Source organism: Triturus cristatus, chromosome 1_1 (genome assembly GCF_964204655.1).
Source record: "Triturus cristatus chromosome 1_1, aTriCri1.1, whole genome shotgun sequence".
NCBI lineage: Eukaryota > Metazoa > Chordata > Amphibia > Caudata > Salamandridae > Triturus > Triturus cristatus.
In genome coordinates, this window is record NC_140579.1 from 28,984,817 (window position 1) to 29,009,937 (window position 25,121).

Genomic DNA, 25,121 nt, shown 5'->3' on the forward strand with positions numbered 1-25,121 from the left:
TGTGCCACCTGGCTTACAAGCCACCACCTTTAGAGACTTAGGGACTATATTGCTAGCTATTCCAGAGGGGCTGTTAATATTGGGAGGGGACTTCAACTCAGTAGTCTCGGGCGAGCTAGATCGCCATCCCCCCCGAGGAGTGAGCTCCACATCATGTTGGCTTCCTGAATGGTAGATAGCTGGCGGACCTATCACCTAAACACAGTGCAGCATACCTTCCATTCCGGGGCACACGGGAGCCTCTCACGCATAGATTATTTTTTGATCCCCGCATCTCAGATTGCTCACATCCATGAGATTAAACACCTGGCCAGGGGTATTTCTGACCAATCGCCAATCTGGCTTCATGTGGTTCTTAATTACAAACAGGTGGGACGGGTGGCCGCAATCAACCGATGGTATTTCCGAGATCCTAAAATTCGCAAGGAACTTCTCGCAGCAATAGATAATTATTTTAGTGACAATGAGGGCACAGTAGACTCCCCACAGACGCTATGGGAAGCCTTCAAGACAGTAATTCGGGGTCATGCCCTATCCCTAATCTCGGGGAAGAAAAAAGATTACCATAAAGAGATAGTGGCCATTGAAGCGGAGATTAGCCAATTAGAAACTGACCTGGAATCAGAAGTTACACCCGACAAACTCCACTATCTCAAGCTCCGACAGCAGGAATGTAGAGCGTTGGCGACTGGCCAGGGCCTTAGGGAGAGCTGCACAGGGACGGTTATATGAGGTGGGAGACAAAGCCGGGAAACTACTAGCCTGGTTGGATAAACAAGAGCCGGCTAGTGCCGGAACTTCGGGGGGGAGGAGGCAGCCCCCTCACAGATCCCCAAGACATTGTTGACAGGTTTGCGGCCCATTTTGGTGCTGTCTACTCATCAGTTGCTCCCTATTCCATAGAGGACTCCCGTCAGATGCTAGCAGGCATAACACTGCCCAAGCTTTTGGTAGACGACCGTGACTTTCTGGATAGCAACATATCCAATGAGGAAATAGCGAAAGCAATCAGGTCCATCAATTTGGGGAAGGCCTCCAGCCCTAATGGACTTTCGGTCGAACTATACAAACTTAAACCGGACAGACTGGCCCCATATCTCAAGGCCATGTATGAGGACTCAAGGGAAAAGGGGCTCCTACCGATAGACCAAAGGACTGCCACCATAATCACTGTCCATAAGAAGGGGAAACCTAAAACTGACTAGGGGTCGTACAGACCGATTTCCCTCCTGAATGCAGAGCCCAAGATTCTGGCCAAGCTTTTGGCCAACCGTCTGATCACAGTGATCGAGACTCTAGTCCATCCAGATCAATCTGGTTTCATTCCACATCGTAACAAAGCGCTTAACTTGTGTAGGGTGCATGGAGTATTAGGCAGAGCGGCCTCCATCTTAGAACCAGCTGTAATAGTCTCCCTGGATGCCACCATGGCCTTTGACACCATTAAATGGCCGTATCTTTGGGCAGTTCTGGAGAAGATGGGGTTTGGCCCGAAATATATTCAATGGGTGCAGCTCCTATATGCTAAACCTCTAGCGCAAGTGGTAGTTGTTAGACTTGGGGGTCTCTAGTTGGCACAGGTATGCACTTGTGACAAATAGGGACCCTCGCCTCTAGTCAGGGTAAAGAGGTACACTCCTAAAATAACCCCTGCTCACCCCCTTGGTAGCTTGGCACTAGCAGACAGGCTTATCTCAGAGGCAGTGTGTAAAGCATTTGTGAACACATACAGTAATCAAGTGACAACACTACAGATGGACACCACACAGGTTTTATATCGAAAATAGGTATTCTTTATATAGATTTACTACAAGACCATTAAACGACAAAAATAAACAATACTGTTACTTTAGATGGTAGAATTTAGCTTAGTTCTCTTTAGTTCTTAAATGTGACACTTTAAGTCAATGTACGTTTTAGATGCGACACGCAGGGCAACAAAAGTGTTGCAACGATGTTGATGCGTAAAGATTATGGTGCAAAGATGATGTTGCGAGAAGACTCGATTCGATGCGTCAGCTGCAGCGGCGACACACTTTTACGCGATGCGACGAGAGCGGCCTTGGCAGTGACACTCTTCTCCGACGTTGCGAGACGCTTCCGCTCGATGTGATGCTGCAGCGGCGACACCCCTTTACGCGATGCGACGACAACAGCTCCGACGGCGGCACGCTTCTCCGTGGATGCAAGGCGCTTTTCTTGATGCGGTGCAATGCGACAACTACAATGGCTGCGATGGCGACACGCTTCTTCCTCGATGCGAGACTCTTCTCTTGATGCGGTGCAATGCGTCAGCTACGATGGCTGCGATGGCGACATGCTTCTTCGGCGTTGCGAGACACTTCCTGGATGATGCGAGACGCTTCCCGTCGATGCGACAGCTGCAGCGGCGACACACTTTACGCAATGCGACGACAACAGCTCCGACTGCGGCATGCTTCTCCTTCTTGAGTCGCGCTTCCAGCTCCCTGCGACACGCAGTCCCTCAGAAGGCCCAACAACAGCAGCAGGCACTTCCAAAGAACTCTGGGGAGCTGGGGGGTGAAGTCTGTTGTTCCTGAGACTTCAGCAGGAGGCAAGCTCTTTTCCAAGCCCTTGGAGATCCTTCAAAGGTTGAGCAAAAGTACACACAAAGTTCCTTTCTCCTCTCTTTGGCAGTAGGCAAGCCCTGTAGGCCAATCCCCCAGTTTCAGGGATAGTCTCTCCTCAGTTTCTTCTTGGTTCCTCTCCTCAGCAGAGTTTCTTCTTGTTTCCCAAAGTGATCTAATTTCTTGGCATCAGGGTCCCAATATTTATACCCCAAAATCCTTTGTCCTCTGAGGGCAGAGGGGCCATTGCCCAGTCCAAACCAGTTCTGGAGCACTCTGTTTACATGACTCCTTCTTTCCTTTCACAGTGCAGGGCAGAAACATCAGACGCCCCACAGGAGGTGGGACCAGCATTGTGGAGGGAAAGCACATCCCTGGAGCACTTTGTTGACATGATTCCTTCTCTCTTTTCACAGTGCAGGGCAGAGACATCAGACGCACCACAGGGGGTGGAGCCAGCACTGTGGGGGGCAGGCACTGTCCTATTCAGGTCCCAGGTGCAACTCCTCCCTCCCATCTGGATGCAGATCTCTCTATTCACCACTGGGCGGACTCACCCTGTCTCCTGGAATCCCCCAGCCCTATCACTCAAACTCCAGACAAGGAATACACAACCTAGCAGAGGCAGGTTTGAATGGTTAGACAAGAAAATACATACTTTCTAAAAGTGGTATTTTCAAACACAGAATATTAAAACCAACTTCACTAAAAGATGCATTTGGTCATTCTGAGTTCAGGCATACTAAATTCGAATATCTACCATATTCCATGAGTCAGTTAGGATTATAAAATGTAATAATCAAACAGCCCATTATGGCCTATGGAGAAGAGGTAGCCTTGCAATAGTGAAAAACGAAAATGGCTGTAATTCACTATTAGAACATGCCACACACACCAGGGCATGTCCTACCTTATACTTACAATGCACCCTGCCCGTGGGCCTACCATAGGGGTGTCTGATATGAAGAAAAGGGAAGGTTTAGGGACTGGCAAGTGGGTGCACTTGCCCAGTCAGCATGACAGTACCGGACTGCACACAGGCTCTGCAATGGCAAGCCTTAGACACACTTTTACAGGCTGCTTCTGTGGGTGGCACAATCAGTGCTGCAAGCCCACCAGCAGCATTTGGATTTACAAGCCCTGGGCACTCCTGGTGCACTGTACTAGGGTCTGACAGGTAAACCAAACCAACCAATCATGGAATCACTAATTTGTACAATAATTTACAAAAGGGAGAGCATATGCACTTTAGCACTGATCAGCAGTGGTAAAGTGCCCAGAGTCATAAAACAGCCACCAACAGGTCAGAAAAAATATAGGAGGAAGGCAAAAAGTTCAGGGATGACCCTGCAAAAAGGGCCAAGTCCAACAGTAGTTAATAAAAAAAAGTCGGTCACCTTTGAGCTGGGTCGGTGGACTCGGCAGGGATGTCCGTTGTCCCCCCTCCTGTTTGCCCTAGCATTGGAACCATTGGCAGCCTGGATACGCAGAGACCCGATGATTCGGGGCATGCGCTGGTTCCCGGAGTGGGAAGACCGCATCTCGCTCTACGCAGACGATATCCTACTTTATCTGACTTCTCCGAAGAGGTCCCTGATTGTCATCTTGGATATCCTTGCTATTTTCGGTAGATTCTCCGGATACTCTATTAACTGGAGTAAATCCCTGTTCTTTGCCTTGGCAGGAGAGCTGCCTATCCCTCCGAAGGGGTGCCCAATACAGATACGTACAGAGGGCTTCAAGTATTTGGGAATTTTCCTCTCCCTAGATCCATCACTTCGTTATACCCAGAACCTGCTCCCGCCTCTAACCAGGCTGCGGAAAGACATAAACAATTGGAAGTCACTCCCCCCTTCCCTACTGGGAAAAGTGGCCCTTTTTTAAATTACGTCTTTGCCGCGGTTTTTATATGCCCTGCAGAATTCCTTAGACCTGGTCCCAAAGTGCTACTTCAGGGAGGTGGAAGGCCTTCAGCGGGACTTGCTATGGAATGGAAAGCCACGTATCGCCCTCAGTAAGCTCACCTTGAACTGGTACGACGGGGGCATCAGCCTCCCTGACATTAAAAAGTACTATTAGGCGGCCCACCTAGCTGCCATCATTCATGGCACCTACACCCGTCCTGGGGATCCAGGCTATAATATGGATAGATGGCTTCTCTCTGGCGGGAACTATAATAGAGCCCTTTATTCCAAACCACAATGCTTTAAACTCACGGGCCCCACCAAACATTCGATCCATGTTTGGCATGCTGCCACTAAATGCCTTGGATGGGATCGAAGGCTTACACGTGCGACCCCGTTATGGGACTCAGAACAGCTGGGTAGTTTGTGGAAAAGTAAGGGATTTGACAAGTGGGACCTCATAGGTCTCTCGCGTATAGGTGATCTGTGGGACAAGTCGGATGTTAAATCATTCGCCACTCTGCAACAACACTTCGAGCTAGCTGACTCAGAACTATTCCGTCACACACAGGTCAGACACGCGTTGCGATCCCATCTGCAGCATGGTACCACCCTTCCCGAATCTTCCCCATTGGAGGATAGAGTATTAGACGGCCACGTCCCTGATAACACTATCACACTGATATATAAAAAGTTGATAAATAATATGCCAGAGCCTCTTCAATCACTTCAGGAGCGATGGTCCAGAGATGGAATCGAGATGGACGACGAGGAATGGCAGGAGGCCGTTTCCTCACCTAGAGTCGTGGCAATACCTGCGCGCCTCCGACTAGTCCAACTTAAAGTCCTTCATAGGGTTTATGTGACAGGACCCCAGTTGGTATGGCTGGGGAGAATGGACGGGGGGGATTGCAGATGGGGATGTGGCCAGATGGGTGCTTTTATGCACATAATTTGGGAATGCGACAGTATTCAACCCTACTGGCGCAAAGTACACGACATCATTAACACAGTTTTATACATGCAACTCAGCGTTGAAGCTCGCAGATGCCTATTGAATATTTGGGAACCGACAGATCTGAATGATTACATGACACAATGGGTCACTTTGGGGCTTATGCTCGCTAAGAGAAACATTGCACAGCGGTGGAGAGCGTCGTATCCTCCTACAGTGGGTGACTGGGAAAAAGATCTGGACTGGTCAATGTTCAGAGAAAAGACGGTATATGTGGCCCGAGGTTGTCCTAAGAAGTGGACCCGTGGCTGGGGCTTGTGGAATTCCCATTGTGGGGACATATGTCAACCGCTCCTCACCATCGGCAGTGAAGATCACCCTTCACCCTAGACTTTCCAAGGGATATTTTGTAATGATTGATTTTACCTATTGTTCTCATGTAGCCTGACTTATTACTTCCTCTGTACTGTAATTGATAAGCTGATGTCTATTAATAAAAAAGTTTTATAAAAAAAAAAGATGTAAAATTTAGGGATCAACCCCTCGTAGATAAGACAATAGTATCTAGACAGAAAATTAACTGGATTTCCAAACTCTCGTATTTTTGAATCAATGAGGGCAGAAACCATGGACCACCTTGGAACCTTCAATAAAAGTTTTCAAAGGCTGGCTTATGTAGGCATGTAATGACATTTGCCATATTTTATTAAGTATGGATCCATGCTCCATGAAGACTATTGAAATTTTGTGCTTCAATTTAATCGAGAACACAAGTGGAAGGCTTGTAGGGTTTTGACGAAACTATTTCTCAAGTGTCAAGGAAACAGATACCTTACAAAAAGTCTCTCATACATAGAAGAAAATATTATTTTAACATCAGATATTAGGAAGAAAATTTATGAGAATAATTTCTTTATTTGAAGGGGGACCATTTACCGAAAATGCAGTCCTGTGCTAATTGGCTAATTTATTGTACACTCAAGATCATCAGTTATGAATCAGAAATTAATTTACAGCTCCATCCACATTGCCTGCTTATGGATTTTGCAAATGTAAAGACCTAAATTTTTTCCTACTTTTTCCAAGTAGCATGCAAAGACCTATAGAATTAAAAAGGAAGAATTATATGTGGCTCACTGGTTCAAAACAAAAATATTTGAAGCTTTGGTGAAATTTTCTATAGAATATTCTTACACAATTTCTCTTATAATGCACATAGACATGTGTAAAGTTTTTTTTAATGAAGTGTTGCATATTTATACTAACCACATAGTAGATGAAATGTGGATGTCTATTTAATTAATCTATGCGATTATTAAATGGAAGTGGGTATTGGCTTCATATTCTCCCTTAATAATAACATTAAAAAATTATATTATATTCTGCTTCAGCATTCGCAGCAAAGATGACGTTGTTATTGACATCATAAGTAACATTACAATTTACATGAATATCAACTACGGTGAATTTCTTTCTTCCACCGTGTTACAGTACAGATACACACTCACATCAATGTGTATACAGTGTAAGGTAGTCCTTTTTTGACAGTGGAACGGGTGCCTTTCAGCCCCAAATGATATAGCAAGATCTGCGATATTAACAAGTGTGACTGCAGTAGTTCTGTTTTTTATGTATTCTTTAGAACAGCATTAATTTGCTGACAGTGGTACTCCTCTTTATCACTACTCTGAAAATAGTGACTTTGTCGATGAAGTAAATAGTAATGTTATATGTGATGTCACTAATGATGTCCTCAATGTCATTTTTGATATTAATGACATCTTGTATGAGGTCATGAACAATACATTATAGGTGAGGTATTGTTGAGCAGCTCACCATAGGTGGAATATTTGCATCATAATCATAATGTCCCATGAAATCAAATTCTTAATATTTTTCAATACTGTAAGCTAGATACTGATCTTTGTGCTGCACAATAACTTCCCTAACATAAAGTTTGCGAGTGAAACAATATATTTACAAAGCGGGAACTCTCTATTACACATATATACACTAGTATCAGGTCATAAATCAGATCCAAGATCATTTTGTAATATATCAAAGACAGCAGAAAACAAATAAAAAATGTTTACTAATCAGCTTTCTATGATTCTGATAACCTTTAAAAAAATCTATTTTTTTTCTTCACAGGTCCGCCCATCAAAGAAAATTATTTGGATGAAAGTGTATTTTCTTATCAAAGGTAGAGGAGACAAGCTGTTCACAAGAAGTCATGCAGTTGGCTGCTTCTTTGTTGGAGATCAAAGGAGCAAAACACAAAATATTAGGCAATACTAAAAATAAGACAGTCACGCACCTTGGTGGACTTTTTTGCTCCATTCATAAAGTGCAAGAGAATGCATCCTGTAACCAGGGCCTTTCTTCTCATTGTGGTTGTTTATTCTTGCAGTAAAAGACTAACTGATAGAGGTAGCCTTTCCCAGCCTGCACACTTTTGTGGGTAGTTCAGGTTTTTGAAATTCAGAATGTGGGGCCTGAATCCAGACAACAGTAGTTTAAACAGTTGGGAAGAAAATAGTGAACATCTGGAATATGACACTGTTTTAATCTTAGCCTGAGTTCTCAAATCCAATGCAATATACACACTTCCTGTCAGCACCTCCCATAAATGGACCCACTCATTATATTCAATGCATATAGGTCAGGACTCAATTTCTCAACCGTCAAGTGCAAGTTTTGATCTTCCAATCTACTTTAAGGATCGACATCTGGTGTGTGTAAAGCATTCAAAGATGGATGTGCCTGTCAGTTATTTTTAATTCTTCTTGAAGTGCAAGGAACTGTAGGTAACTTACACTGCAAGATTTGATCCAACTACCATGTAAAGTAATGACTAACCATAAATTCTCCGTCCATTACAAGACTTATTGTTCTGCTGTCCGTTGTAAGGAACACTTTTAATCTTTAGCTGATGCAAAGATATTTAATCCAAGTTATCATTTCAGGGGCTGAATTTTAATTATCTGTCTACTGCAAAGATCAAAGATCAATTACCCTTTGTGTGCAATAGCTGACCTTCAATTTCCTGTCCATTGCAAGGAGTGATCATTCTGCTGTTAAAGGCAAGGACTAACATGCAACATTACAAGGACCAGTTCTCATGCCGTTCACAACTAAAATCAACCTACATACTCTTTCCAATGAAATAATGGTCCTCTTACCCATCATATTAAAAGTGATCTACACATTATCAGATAAAATTATTGCTCTTGTATTGTATTTGTATTCATATGGACTGATGCAGGGCTTGAACGTCTGTTTAGTATGAGGATTGATATTTTTACCATCTATTGCAAGGACTGGCCTTCAAGACTTCACCTGGTAAAATAACAATATTCAAACCACTCAGGTCAAGGACAGCCGTCCATTCACCAAGTGTAAATATCAAGTACATTCTACATGCAGTGGATGAATTGAGTAACCTAAATTTCAGTCAGATAGCTGGTTCTCTGTCCTCTCAGTTTCATTGCAAAGAGTTTTAGTTTAGTTTTATACATTTATAAAGCGCATGGTTACACTGTTTCGGTGTGTCCCCGCGCTGTGACACAAGAGAAGAAATTGCAGGAGAGAGGAGCGCTCGCTATGAGTCTATGAGAAAGCCGCCAGGTTGAATAGCCATGTTTTGAGCTTTTTGCGGAAAAGTGTTTCGGAGGTCTCTGTTCTTAAGTTTATTGGCAGCGTATTCCAGGTTTTTGCCGCTAGATATCTGAAGGAGCAGGCTCCTAATCTGGCTTTATATATCCTGGGTACTTTAGCCAAGGCCATGCCAGAGGATCGCAAAGTCCGCCCCGGTTTGTATTCCATTAGTAGAGAATGCAGATATTTGGGGCCGGACTTCATAAGGATGCGATGGCTGTAGCATAGAGCCTTAAAAAAGACCCTTTTTCCCACTGGCAACCAGTGAAGTTTTTCCAGGGCCTTTTCTGAATTTGCTCTTCTGGGTAAGCCAAGTACTAGACGGGCAGCGGCATTTTGTACCCTCTGAAGTTTAGCTATTCCTCCCTTCGTGGTACCAAGATATAGGACATTGCCGTAGTCCAGTTGAGATGTTATTGTGGCATGGACAATGGTTTTTCTGGCATTGGAAGGTAGGAGATTGAGAATTTTTCTCAGAATCTTAATAGCTCCATAGCATTTGCCTGCAACCCTATGTATTTGGTTGATAAAGCTCAACTCAGAGTCAAAGTAAAATCCGAGATTTTTTACTTCAGTTTTAGGGTTGGGTGGTTGACCCAGGGAAGTTGGCCACCAAGCTGATGACCAAATGGTTGGTTGTCTACCCACAATCATAACCTCCGTTTTGCTCCCATTTAGTTTAAGGCAGTGGTTAGACATCCACTCCGCCACCTCTGATAGACATTTGGAGAAGCGAGTAGCTGCTTGTTCCTCCTTTTGTGACAGTAGGACTATTAGCTGCGTATCATCAGCATATGAGACAATTGATACATTATGTTGTTCTACATGCTCAGCCAGGGGGCTTACATATAGATTAAAGAGGGTGGGACTCAATATCGAGCCTTGAGGAACCCCCTGTTCAAGGGGCATACTCTTTGATATGTGAGATTTCTGAGCCACTCTAAAGCTGCGTTCAGAGAGAAAAGACCTCAGCAAATGCAGGGCCTTATCCCTAATGCCGCATGCTTCCAGTCTTTGTAGGAGCAGCTGATGTGATACCGTGTCAAATGCCGCACTGAGATCAAGAAGGATCAGTGCAGCAGTGTCCCCTTCATCGGCATGTTTCCTCAGCGCTTCAGTGGCATAGAGTAGTGCCGATTCAGTTGAGTGAGCGCTTCTGAAGCCTGATTGAGAAAGGTGAAGTAAATTGTATTTATTTATATGATCAGTAAGTTGTTTATTCGTAATTTTCTCCGCAATCTTAGCTACAAAAGGCAATAGGGAGATTGGGCGTAGATTTTCAAGTATTGTATGTTTGATTCGAGGGTTCTTTTTCAAAGGTTTAACAATGGCCTGTTTCCATTTCGTAGGGACTAGACCTTCTTGGAACGAGCGAGAGATGATGTCTAAAATATGCGGCATAATCGGAATGGCTCCTTCCTTGATTATGTCCGAAACCTTTTTTGTTTCAAACAATCAATAATATTCATAAACTACCATCCAAGCAGAGAAACGATGCATTTAGTGGACACATTCATTCTATGAGTCCTAATATAGGTGTATATTTGATATCCTTAGAGACTGAGGCACCGCAAAGGATCACCTGTAGATTGGGTGAGTGAACAGATTAGAAGGATGTTATGTAATACTTATCAGATTATAGAGAGCCTACTAAAACTGAGTTGTTTCGTGGCCTTTTGTTAATATATGTTTTATTTTACTACTCAATGGTACTTATACTATTGAACTTGGAAAGGCAAAAGTCGGACCATGCCATTCCCAGGTTTAAAATTAAATTTTATGTGCATTTTATATTCAATTGGATATTTTTACTACACGTTTTACACTTTGTTGACTGTTTTTTTGGTCAGATAAAAGCAGGTCAATTAACATGCCGAATGCAAATGCATCCATTCGTCACATTACTGTTAGTCCACCTAAATAATTGTTATCTATCCTGGCCAGATTCCCCTGCATGCAGAAAGCAGACCTTACTGCATTTATTACTGTTTTTAGATGTTATCAATTTTGCTAAATGCCTTTTGGGCTCGTATCGCTAGCTGCAGTTTTTTTAAAGTTGATGGGGCAATTGTCCGGTTGTATGCCGGGGGTAATTTGTTTTCAAGGTGACATTGTTGCTTTGGTAATAACAAAGCAGAACATGATGCCCGATTATTCAAAATGATGTAGACTTTATAGCGTAATGGTCTCATAGCAGAAATTACCAAGTGTAAAGTTGCTGAACACAAGTCTCATACCTATTCATATATTCAGTAGAAAGGGTATTAATCTCAAGACCAAATTGGTTGAAGCAATTAAAAATGTTTCTGTTTCTCACTCAAAGGATGATAGATCTTTTTTAGACATGGCTGACTATGCTAACTATGCTAAGTTTGTTAAGAATTTTCCACTAAATTATTTCATTTGAGTGGGTCTACTCAGGTCTACTTTAGCCAAAACTAAATTTGAATGGTCTACTGTACTCCAAAGGAAGTTTCAAGATATCAAAGATGCAGTACACCAAATCTACAGTTCATGGAGGACAAGTGTCTGCGGGTTCCAGCAGCTCAGTGAGCCTAGCAGCCCATGCCTGCAAATCATCTGCAAGTTTATCATCCCTGCGGATTTTCCACATACGTCATTCTTCCACATTTGCCCATTCAGCTATGTCTCTTTTCCACTCTGCACATGTGGGAACCCTCGGGACAACTATCGTATACCTAACTGTCGTTTGGCTAATGTGAGCCCCAACTCTAAAAAATTCCTACTTAATTTCTTTTCCTTTTTAAACAGAACCCATCCTAGGAGGGATTGCAGGAGTTCACTTTTAGCAGAGATCATAAATCCATTACCAAATTACTTGTAACTGATGGGTTATTATCTGCTTCTCCCAGGATTGCTAGTTCATCTATAGAACTCCAATATTTTATTCACCACTTATGTTTTAAGCAGGATGTCCACGTCTTTGGCGGAAATGGATGCAAATGAATGGAATGACTTTAGTGTTGATTGTGGACTTTCAAGAATGTAAGCAAGCAATCTCTAAGCAAGTGTGGTATTTAACATGCAATTTCGATGAGGTTTTGACGAAAGTTAGAGAATACTTAGCTAAAAGGGCTAAAAGTTGGAGTTGAAATTCCAAAGTTGATCCTGACCTTAGAGGATTTGGGGACATAAGACATGAGTTCAATCAATCAATCAAATGTACTTTATTCGGTTTCTCTATACAACCATAAAAGTATTCTAAAACCGTACATAGTGTTGAATATAATCTGATACAAATTATTCATGCAAAAATCACATAAATAACAAATCTAGCTTTAAAATCTCATACAATACATAAAAATATGTTATATAGTTCATATACAGAAAACATTAAAACAGGGAAGCAGAACACAAAAATAAGCACAAAATCCCTGACTAATCTGGGTGTATCACCAACGTGCCTAATAAGGCACTATACAGTCATTTAAAAAACACTATCAGTTAGTCACAACAGGCTCTAAGTCTCACAGCTGATTTTAAAAAGTTAAGAACATAAGAGACAGCATCATCAGACAAAAATTGTAAATAGACAAAAGCTGGTCGCACCCACCTAAACTCTAATCTTTTTAAAATAGGGGAGTCACATAATACTTACAGAACATTAAAAAATGAAGCATGTCCTGTGGAGACTTACCGTCGCAGTCACAGGTCTCTAACATCTGACCTCTACTACACCCGCATGGCTGTGCCAACAAGAGTTGGAAAAGATCAAAGCGAAACCTGGTCAGTAAGAAACGCTCATAGGTACTGAGAGGCCCTAAAAGGTATGACTCAGTCGATTGTACAAGACTATAATCATAACAATAATACTCTGCCTGTGTCCAAAGTCACACTGTGCTAATAGTCACTGATATCATGCCACGGACATGAAGAAACTGCCTTCCAAAATATGGTACAAAAACCCATTGAGTACCGAAAATATTAAATTTATTTAATGAATATAATATTACACTTTAAATAAAACATAGTGACAGTGACACTACAATCATCCAGGCGCATCCAAAATCACTCAGACACAGGCGTTCATGCAAGCAAACACATACTCACTCATACTCATACGTCCTGCAACGTAAGGTTTCCACATTTACAGAATATCGAAGTATAAACATGAACATTTTAGATATAAAACAAGTGATCCTTGTAAAGGCAACTCATATGGAATACATATGATCAATAACAAAGTTAATACATGAGGCAAGAGATCACTTGATGATACAGTTCATATTTTAAATTCCAATTTTTTCTAACTGTATTAATAGTTGAAAGTGGGGGAAACAAAAAACAACTGCAAGTTGACAAGAAGAACTCCAGCGCTTCTTCAGGGCGCAACAATCAGGTGCAAAACGTGGGAGGACGCGCCTGAAATCAATGACCGACGGGATGGCGGCTGAACATCAACGTTTTTAAAGCATAAAAACTGGGTTCAGGGCCCGTATCAATTTCTATGGGACAGAGGTGTCCCTCCGCCAAGAGGGTGTGGTCTCAGAAACCTCCAAGGCGGGACCCAGCCTTATAACACTGTAGAGTCCATGGAAATAGATATCCCTCATTCGGACCCGAAAAACTCTCTAGTTTGGAACCCAGGACAGGCACACCTGATAGTCCAAATCGATCAGAATAATAAACCTGAGAGAGCGGGCGCAGCGGATTCAGATTTCTATCCAGCGCCTACAGCCGATACAGAAAAGACTGCAGGATGTCGGCAGGGTCCCCGCAAAGCCATGTCAGTCGATTGTACAGTTTTCGGAATAATTAATTTTGTTATCTACATCTGAAAAATAATACTCTACTTTACCTGTCTGATAAAATAAACTAGCTTTTACACTACATGTTATTCCATACGTTGCTGGAAGGTGATGATAAGTCACTCCTTCTGAAACAGAGGCAGGTAACTGCATGCATAAATAGCAGTCCCTTACATCCATTGTCTTTAAATATTCATACAATAATTTTGAAAACACATTGTTAGAAAAATCAGTTATAGATCTGCCTTTATGTAAATGATTGTTATCTATTCTAGTCGGAACTATCTTTTGAATTTTCCCTATATTAGTTATGTTTTCAGTATGTCCTTCAAGTGTATCTATAGTAACCTTAAAAGAAATCAGAAGAGCAAGTATGCTCCACAGAAGCATTAATAATCCTGTACAACGACAACACATTTTACACCATCTTTTCATGAAAGTACATCTACTTTTGCTACTATCTATATTAGCCATCTTCGTTAAAATGGACCGTGTCTTTTGACTTAGCCTCTTCTACTTCACAACTAGTTTCTACCTCAAGGCTCTAAACACCTACTTGGTTCTACCAGTTTCTATCTTTTGACTTATTTTATTATTTCTTCATCAGCAGCTTTCTGAATCTACTCAGTTTGGCATCTCATCGTTTTTCACTTTCTTCTCGTCATCCAAATACAGAATCTCCTGAATTTCCGTTTCTTCTTCCCCAATGTCAGACAAGATAACTCTCAGGATTTCTGATTCTTCTTCTTCTTCAACCACTTTCAGTACCGTCTCCTCTGGATTTTCTTGACTATCTGCCTCTTCTCCCTTTTCAGGCAGAGCCACGTACGTCCATTCCGGTGACTTATACTTCTGGTTAGGTTTCCTTGTTCTTTTACTTTCTTTATTCCCACTTATCTCTTCTTCTTTTGATTTCTCCTGACTTGACACTTCATTCACTTGTTCAGCCCTTGGTGAATTCACTCGTGTCAGTCGATATCTTAATTTCTTTATTTTATTTGGCCAAACGTCGCCTTTTGCAGCTCTTTTTAATTTACCACCTTTGTCGTTCTTCTCATTTCTCCAAGCTCTCTTTCTCAGAACTCGACCTTCAGGTATCTCATTTTCGCTTTCTTCAGACTCTGTCTCAACTTGCTTTTTCTTTTCAACAGTTTCCTTTTCCACCAATTGTTTTGTTTTCCCAACTTCTGTCCCTCGTCGGGTCTCGACACGCAATCTTCCTGCTGACTACTTGTCCCTTCACCTAACTGGATGTGTACCTCCTCGGGGGTCTTCCGCAGAAATCTGTCCCTCTCTCTCTGTACCTGTCCCTTGTTTACTTAAATTGGTTATTTCAGGTGGAATTTCTCTCAGTTTTTCATCTAGTACTTCTTCACGATTTTCTTTTATTGTTTCTTCATTATCTTTTCCTTTCTTCTTTCTGTGTTCTTTTCTGGAACCTTGCGTTTCCTGTTCGTTTCCAGAATCTGAACTTGTATCAGAAATCTGCAGTCTTATTCTCAGAGAGCTACTTCTGGGGACTAAAGTTAGACTTCGTTCTGTTTCCCCCCTTTCAGAGTTTTCTCGTGTTTTTGACTCTTCGTCATCTGACTCAGTACTTGATTCTGATTCATCGAAATATTCCTTTTCTGTGCTGTCCACTGGATTTGGAATTCTCAATGTATGACTTGCATGGATCCAGTTTTTCAGTCCAGCACACTTCACAGCTGTTGTTGTAGTCAGAATGACTTGTCTTGGCTTTCCCCACCTTGGAACTAAACAATTTCTTCTTCTGTGGGCCTTTATCCTCACCCAGTCCCCTGGGCTTAGATCATGGGCTGGCTTCTTTTCAAGAGTGGTGGCATCCGCTCCAACCTGATGAAACACAGAATGAACTGCGTCAGCCAGGCCTTTACAGTATTCCAACACCATGTCATCAGTTATAGTCATCAACTTGTTGACTGGTATAAACACGTGTCTCATAGCGCGTCCCATGATTATTTCGTGAGTGCTTAACCCTGTAGTTCTGTCTGGAATTGATCTAATAGTCATGAGTACCAGAGGCAAGACATCAGGCCATTTCATACCTGTGGCCAAACACATTTTCCCTATTCTATTTTTGATAGTACCATTCATTTGTTCAACCACACCAGAAGCCTCTGGTCGGTAGGCGCAATGTAGTTTCTGTTGTACATTCAATGCTTCACTAAATAATTTTATAATTTCATTATGGAAATGACCTCCTCGGTCTGATTCAATTGTCACTGGGAACCCAAACCTAGGGATGAACTCTCTCAACAGTTGCTTTGCTACCGTCATCCCATCATTTCTTCTTGTTGGAAATGCTTCCACCCATCTAGAGAATAGACAGACAATAACCAAAACATACCTCAGTCTGTTACAGTGAGGCATCTCAATGAAATCCACTTGCATTCTGTTAAAAGGCCCTCCTTCTCGGCCTATTGTTCCTAGACTCACTACAGTCTTTCTCCCAGGGTTGTATTGCTGACATATTAGGCATCTTTGACAAAGACTTTCTGCTATAAGTCTGAACTTTGCATTGTACCAGGTCTGCTTGAATTACCTGATCATGGCGTCTCTCCCTATGTGTCCCTGGCCATGATACATCCGTGCCATGGTAGACATCATGCTATCAGGCATGACTGGTCTTCCATCTCGATAGACCCACACATGATCCTTCTCTCTTGGTGCACATCCTGCTTTTACCCACTGTTTCATTTATTCATCTCCTGCCTCTTCTTGCAACTGTCTTACTTCTTCCCAAGTTCCCACAATGTTAGTAAACATCAAGGAGCAAGAAAACATTTCTCTTTCTTTAGCCCGATTGACCGAATTCTGATTCCGTGCACAATATTGTGCCATGTCGTTTACATATCTATTTCCTGTGGTGATATAATCACTACCTTGACATTGAGCAGCACATTTCACAACAGCCAATTGTCTAGGTAGCTGTATCGCCTCAAGCAACTTTCCAACCACTTCAGCATTTTTAATAGGAGTTCCACTCGAGGTTAGGAAACCTCTTTGTAGCCATAATTGGCCAAAGTCATGGACAACTCCAAAGCCATACTGGCTGTCAGTTATCACAGTCACTCTCACACTTTTTCCAATTTTGCACTCTCTAGTCAAAGCCACAAGCTCTGCTACTTGGGCTGATTTTACTCCTTTCAGATAGGATGCCTCCATTACTGCTGCGACTGCACATACTGCGTATGCTGCACTCAGCACTCCTTCATCTGTTCTCAAACAGGATCCATCAACGAACATCACAAAATCACTTTCTGGCAAAGGTACATCTTTTATATCTGGTCGTGGTTTTGTGCAAGAATCAATTACATCCAAACAATCATGATCTGCTTCATCTCTTACTTCCACATTCTCAGCATCAGGCAACAACGTTGCAGGATTCACATTCAAACATCTCGCAAGACTCATATTAGTTGCACCCAATATGACCTTTTCATACTTAGTCAGCCGACTGTGTGTCATATACTGAGTACGACTCCTTGTTAAAAGTATCGCCACATCATGAGGTACGAACACTTTTAATGGGTATCCCATCACAATTCCTTCACTCTGCTCCAAACTTCTGCATGTTGCAGCTACAGCTTTCAAACATCCAGGTAAAGCTACAGCTACTGGATCAAGCATTGATGAAAAGTATGCAATTGGTCTCCTCAGTTTTCCATGCTTCTGTATCAACACAGAGAGTGCACATTCATTTCTCTCACCGCAATACAACTCAAACTCTTTCTCATAGTCAGGCATACCTAATGCAGGTGCTTCACACAAACCATCTCTCAATTGTTTAAATGCTGCCAATTCCTCCTTGTTCAATTCAATGGGGTCTTTCACATCACTTCTCGTCAGTCGTACCAAAGGTTTTGCTATCAAGGAGAAGTTGATAATCCACTGACGACAGTATCCAACCATTCCCAAAAACATTCTCACCTCTCTTTGAGTCATGGGAGCTTTCATTCCTTTTATGATTCTGATTCTGTCTATTGTTATTTTTCTCAGTCCTTTCTCAATGTTGTGTCCTAAATACTGTACTTCCTTTTTACAAAATTGTAATTTCGATGGTGACACTTTAAGTCCTCCATTTGCCAAAGTATTCAGCAAGGCTATTGTGTCTACCTCACAAGCTTCACGTGTTTTTGACGCCACCAAAAGGTCGTCAATGTATAGGACTAACACTGAATTCTCGGGCATTTCTAGACTCTCCAAAGACTTCTTCAATAGCTGATTAAATATTGAGGGGCTTTCTGTATACCCCTGTGGGATTCGGCACCATGCCAAAATACGCTCGCCAAATTGAAACGCAAATATTTGCTGACTGTCATGGTGCAATGGGATAGAAAAGAAAGCATGGCACAGATCAATCACTGTATACAATTCTGCATCATGGGGAATCTGATATAAAATCACTGATGGATTTGATACAATGGGACAACATGACACAACAATTTTATTCACCTTTCTCAGGTCATGTACTATTCTGAATATCCCGTTAGGCTTTTTCAGTCCCATTATTGGAGAATTACATGGACTACTCATTATTTCTCTCAAGATCCCTTGCCTGATCATTTTCTCTATTACGGGAGTTACTTCTTCAATTATCTCAGGTGTCAATTTATATTGTGAGATGTTTGGATAGGTTACTCCTTCCTTTACAGTTATTTTTATTGGATCTACATTTCTCATTAGTCCTACATCTTCTCCAGTGAAATCCCAAACTTCCGCTTTTACAGACCTTCCTTAGGTAATTCATCAGGATTGAATACAGCATATGTCTCTGTAACCTCATTTTCTCTGTTAGCTATGGTCATCTTATACAGTACATCATCATCTGGTGTTTCAAATGCTATTCCATCTGGAGTACAGAATATAGTGCAATTCATTTTGCACAACAGGTCCCTACCTAATAAATTCACAGGACTGGTGTCGCACACAACAAAGCGGTGCATCTCTGAAAATTTCCCTATGCTAACTCTCACTGGTTCTGTAAGGTAAGTTTCAATCTGTCTGTTGGATACACCAACTACTTGGATTGTTTCATCCGAGAGAGTAAGATTCTTAACATCATCTACAAATGGTCCTGTCTGGTCTACTTCTAGAGTTGCGCCAAGTACGAAATCTCCTTCCTCCCTTCGGCACCGTCAATAGCTTTCTTCTGAATCACTCTCATCGCGTTGTAGCCAATACTGCGAAACAGCGCTAGCGCGTGGCAGCTTATTTACCTGTTCTTCATTGTAGAATCCCAATTCACTACTATACTTCTGTGAGTTTCTGCTCTGTGGAAAAGGCGGTTTTGGCACCTGATTCTGTGAGGTAACAACCTGCTGCTGTTGCTGCAGTTGACCACTCACCTCATGCTGCACCTGTGGGTTCAATGATGGATTTTCATTGTTAGCACTTGGAGGAAATTTACATTCGGATTTCCAATGCCCTATCCTACCGCAATTGTGACATGGACACTTCTTTTTAGCTTCTTCTATATTGCCCTTTCCTTTCCCAGGACCAAATTTCTGTCTTGTTCCTGTGTTATTTGCTTGTTCCACTAATTGAGCTTCCTGCCTTTCCGCTACCTTTACCTGTGCCCACATAGCCCTTTCCTTCAGTTTTCGCTGTTTTGCCTCAATCTGATCACTAAAATATTTAGCATGTCTCAGTACTTCATCTATTTTCTTATTTTGCCAATCAACAGTATGTTGTTTAATCATTTCACCAATTTCTGGGCGTAAACCATATACAAATCTGTATACAAAGTGACTCAAATCCTTTTCACTCAGATTCTCATCTCCACTAAACTGCTTAAAAGCTAGTATTAGCCTCTCATAATATGCATGCACTGACTCTTTACCTTCTTGATGTGTTCGATCAATTTTTACCCAATCTGTCCCTTTAGGGGGTACCTTATTTTTCAAAAATACCATAACTTGTTCATATTTCTTCATTACCTCAGGGTCTGGAGCTCCTGTTTTAGGATCCCTAGGGTATTCTTGAGTTGGCCAATTAATCATCAGTTTGCACTCTGTCCATAAATCTGCTGGTACTATTATGTCAAATAGACTATTCAAATCAATCCATAGTGCTTTAGACAATTTTACAAATCAGTCTACTTGCCTGTACCACTCGACGGGCTTCTCGCGCAGTCGAGGGAAATCATTTGTAAAAGACAAAATATCCTGTCTCGTCCATGGAACATGTACATATCCTCCTCCTGGAATCTCTCTCATAGGGCATTCTGACACTATCTTTTTCTTTTCTCTTACAGGAAATGCTGTAAATGTCTTATCTGGGGCATCATTTCGTTTTCAATACCACCTACTTCTCCATTTATCCACAGCTCCCCATTTTCTTAATAAAATGATTATGTCCTTAATCTGACCTATCCGTCCTGTAGTGTTCAGATTTTCAATATCCTTTTCAGTGAAATCAATTCGATATGGTTTTTGCAGAGCTTTTACCTTCTCAATGTCTATTCCCATTTCATTTGCTACTTCTTCTAACCTCTCATGTAGGCTTTTCGCTCTCCATGTCACACTTTTGCACAAAAATAGTAATTCCTCATCCTGATAAATTTTCAATTTCTCTGTGGGGATAGTCCCTACTATTAATTCTTCCAATACCATTCGTAACTTGGCCACATCAATTGATTGGGGTTCTTTGTCTTTTCTCTGCAAGCTTCTTAACCACTCACTTAGTTCTTCCGTAGATGGTCCTACTGGTTTCTCTATACTACCTTGTTCTGAAACCTTTCGTGGTTCTAATAATGATTCCACTGTCATTCTACTCCTTTCAGAGGAATTCTGACTTATGAATGGATTGTTTGAAACATTTGGTTTGATCATACTTATCTTCTGTCTCCATGGATTCTCATTTTGGCTCGGTTGTGGCTGTTCAACCTGTCTATGGCTCATATAAGGAACTGTTAAGCAATGTTCGCTATCTTTTTGTTTATCGAAAATGAGCATTACTGGACCTATCGTTACTGGAACAGTTACCGCTTCTAAATTCTTAGTCAATTCTCTTATGTTCTCGGTTAATTCCAGGGTCGTTTTTGCTAAATCTGCGGAATTTTCGCCATTTGTTCTATTTTTTGATTTTCTTTCTACTTCTCTAATGGAGTTACTCTTTTCTAAATCTTGTGACACTGGTTCTGTCTTAATAATTCGTAATGTTTCTTTCATTGGGGCACTTGGTGTTAATATTTCCGGTTCCGGTCGATACAGAGGTGGATTTTTATAAAACATGTCATCGAGAACATCATCTTCTGATTTATTCACTCCGTACCCTCTCGATTCCACATTATGCCTCTTTTCTACACATTTTCGTCCTTCATTCTCTCCTGCAGTTCTTACGGGGAACAAACCTTCAGTCATACTCGCATCCCGCCACCTTCTCATCTGATCATCATGATTTTCATGTCCGTACTGTCGACCAAACATGTACCTATATCTTCTGCCACTTCTCTGTCTCTCTCGTTCGTGCATCTCATCTTCCCACTCTGTCAATGCCTCAAACTGTGTTGGTCTAGGTCTTGGTTCTAAATTCATCATTTTCTCTCTCAAATTTCTCAAAATTGCCAAATTAAATGAACCATGTTCTGGGAAAGCTCGGACTCCATCGTTCCTCGTATATTTTACCCAATTGTCTAACCAAATACAAGTATGATATCCGTATTTTGCAACCATGAAGGATGCGGGCGTTTTCGGTGGAGGAAGTAACTGTCCTTCCATTGTCACAATCGGTTTGTCCTTCTTAAACCACCTTTTAACTTTACCAAACCATGACTTTTTCCCCTTTTCTGGTGGATCGTAATACATTTTCCTGTCTTTCGTGTATAGCTAGTTTCTTCTTATGACTGTATTGCTACTCTGTCCAATTGCAGCGCGACTCACACTAACGCACCAATCCGAAGCGTCTACGTCACTGTCACAATTCTCAAATTCCAGCGCGATTCACACTAACGCACCAATCCGGAGCGTTTTACGTCACCCTGTATTCTCCAATCCTAGCGCAGCATACACTAACGCACCAATCAGAAGCTAACTGGCCAATCCCAGCGCGGTCATTCTGACATCAACAGCTGCTGCGGCAGCTCCTGCTCCTGTCTAACCCTCCTTCACAATCCGCTCAGTAAGTTTTTGTTTCAATTTCTACAATTCTGTTAGTAACAACATAGAAATGTCTCCATTGTCCGCTTCGCTAACCAAAGAATAGCAATAGACCTTTCTCACGAGAATTCCGTCTTTCCCGAGAGCAGCGCTTACCTCTGCCCTACTACGAAATCGTTACTTCTGTTGATAAAGTAGCACATCCCTCTACTTCACCCTTCTAGCAAGCATCAACTAACCGCTTCTCTAGAATTAAGCCACCTAGTTGGAGACCCAATGCTCCTGAGAAATAAAACCAGAGTTTCGCAATTAATCGGAATGCCTTTTCATACACACACTTTCATACGGAAAATGTAGTACATTCACACAGAATTCTGTCTTTCCCGAGAACAGCAAACAGTCTGTCCTACTACAGAATTATGATGACATACGTTGATAAAGAAGCACTTCCCTCTACTTTACCCTTCTAGCAAGCTTAGGGAGCACCTATTACCTTTCTAGTGATAAGCGTTATCGGAATGCCATTTGGACTCCTGGTACCTAAGACCAAAATTTCACAGGTAACCTTTGCTATCATACACACTTCTCTCAAATAGGAAATGTCTCTAATGGTAACACGCGACGATGCTACTGAATCGAACCCAGACAATGCGTCGTACAACTTCAATCGTTACACGTTTCCCCTGGGTACCTACAGGACAACAATTCCGTCTTTCTACTACTGAACCGTTACAAACCTCCGACTTCCTACATCCCAGAAGCTGTGCTAACGACATAGAACTTGACGCCACTCAACATAGAGTGTTAGTACATAAATCAATACTAATCAATAACCAATAATCAATAAGCTATGTACAAGCAATAGTCACCAAACCAAAACAATAACAACCATCATTCTGCTACCAGAAAACTGCTGGAGCGTGGGATACAAAATCCCTCCCTTCGGCACAGACCAAAGATCTCACAAACAAACTCAATCAATACATTCGCTGGTGGGGCCCATAACACCAACATTCACTCATCATCAGTCTGTATTTCTCGGGAGATGATTGTTCCCAACGCTGTCATGAAAGGAAATACCCCTCGACCCAAATGAGCAATAAATCTACCGAACCTTCTTTTCAGCTCATTCGGCCCTAAATTCCACCTTTGGTATTCCTTTCATAGATTGGTGATGAATCAGTTAGTTGCTGGTTAGGTAATCTCTAATTCTCCATTCACATTCAAATAAAACAATTTCCATGAATAAACAACCCAACTCATTTAATAATTTGATCAAATCAATCTTTATCTAATCAATGCAAGTTAAATCATTTGTTATTCAAGCCGCCAATCATCATATTTACCTATTCTGGCTAATTGTGGTCCTCTAAGTCAAATTTTGGATATCAGTTCAGTCTGTCAAAGATTCAGGGAAACAGCTGTCCTGCAGTGTCACCGTCCTCTCCGTCAGCATAACGTCAGGAACCAAAGAACGATCAGAAGAAGGGTCGTCGCCCCGACCTCACTATTCTACCACAATTTATAGTAAAATCACTGACAAAAAGTAACAAATATTGGTTTTCGGCTTTTCTGATTGGGTAATCAGAGATCGTCCTACAGAGTTCTCATTAAGTTTGTCCATTAGATCATCACACTTGCTGGTTCCGGTTTTTAAAGACAATCCATTGTTCCCAGGAAACTGGTTGGCTTCCCAGGGTGACCTTGGTGGGTACAGTCTGGTTAGGGTCAAGATGAGGCCACCGTTGCTGGCGTTAGCGCAGGCGCATTTCACCCAAAACCTCGTGGAGCGTCGTCGGTTACGTTAGGTACAGGGGTAGCCATCTTGTGGCAGGCCCAAATGGTCAACTTAAGCAAAAGAAACACAAAACGTAATTAATACATAGAAATAGCTAAAAAAATGTTATTCCCTCGCTAATACCCATATGTGTGTGTATTTATCTAGCAGAAAGCAACACTCAAAGTGGTTTATACTCACTTAATAAAGCACAAATCACAAATACATCACAAAAGCGATATATATCATGCAATATTCTAATTGTCTATTATTAGTATGCGAACATATTTAGTTTACGTATTAATTAGGCCATGCAAATGCAATCCCACGTGTATTTCAGTTATTAATAAGGTTAGTTAGTACTTTTCACTTCAAACAATTAATACGTTTACAATTAATCAATTAATCTAATTAGTATAAGCATGCAAATTGGGGAGGGTATACAAAATTTTGCATTATCCGCTCCAGCACCATCACCAGTGACTAGGGCCTGATGCACCAGTCGCTCTCAGGAGTAGCGCGGGCCGGCCAGAGTCAGTCGGCCTACCGCTAGTGATGCAGGCCCAGGGCCTGATCTGATCCAGCCCCTCGATCTCTCACAGCCTGGCTCTGGATACGCTTCTCGGTCCACCAGCTTTGGGGGCTATGCCCAGGTACTGCTACGCTCTCCGTCTCTGGGGACCCCCGGTCGAGTGCTGCTACTGCCTCCGCTGATCTCTCGCTGTGTCGGGGCCACGTCCAGTCCCGGGCTGCAGGCTCCTGCAAGGCCTCTCTGAATCACGATTCAGCCGTTACCACTCCTGTGACTCTGTCGCCTCAGGCTACCCCAGGACCTCAAGGGCAACCAGTCCTCTGGTTCGGTGTGACAAGGCATAGGCAGTGGGCCCTGTCGGCGAGACCAAGCGACAAGCAGGCACGTCCTACCTGGTCGCCATCTCGGCCACGCCCGATATGTTTTTTTAAAGAATTAGACCAGCAGTCTGGTGAAAGAGCTGGAACCAAAAACACTGATTTTCTATATTGTTAGCCTTTCATCTTTCATTTTTCTTAGTTTTTTTGCTTTTAGAGAAGTTCATGTAACTCAGATATTGCACACAACTTCCTTTCTCTCCTCTCCCATACTCATAGTCACTCACACCACTATCTCGCTCACTCACATACTAATTAAGCATTTACACTATTAATTCATTTCATATCTTTCTACACACTTTCAATACCATCCTTTTCAAATAATAACATTAAATACACTCTCCTATTCTTTCACTCTCTTCTACATACACAACTACAGCCTCTTTATACACCTATGACATGCTCTCCCCTTCTATCTCTCTTTCTCACACACTCTGTATAC

General features: G+C 42.0%; 1 protein-coding gene across 3 annotated transcripts in view; it reads left to right on the top strand.

Annotated features, from left to right (window-relative positions):
• The window catches only part of LOC146869225 (solute carrier family 60 member 1-like), a 227,048-nt gene extending 218,380 nt beyond the window's left edge, over nucleotides 1-8,668 (top strand). For all 3 annotated transcript variants that reach the window (XM_085644449.1, XM_085644523.1, XM_085644364.1), the window contains one exon: nucleotides 7,599-8,668. In XM_085644449.1, coding sequence (XP_085500575.1) covers nucleotides 7,599-7,654 — 56 coding nt within the window. In that variant the 3' untranslated portion in view covers nucleotides 7,655-8,668. The remainder of the gene's footprint in view (nucleotides 1-7,598) is intronic.
• Nucleotides 8,669-25,121: the final 16,453 nt, after the last annotated feature.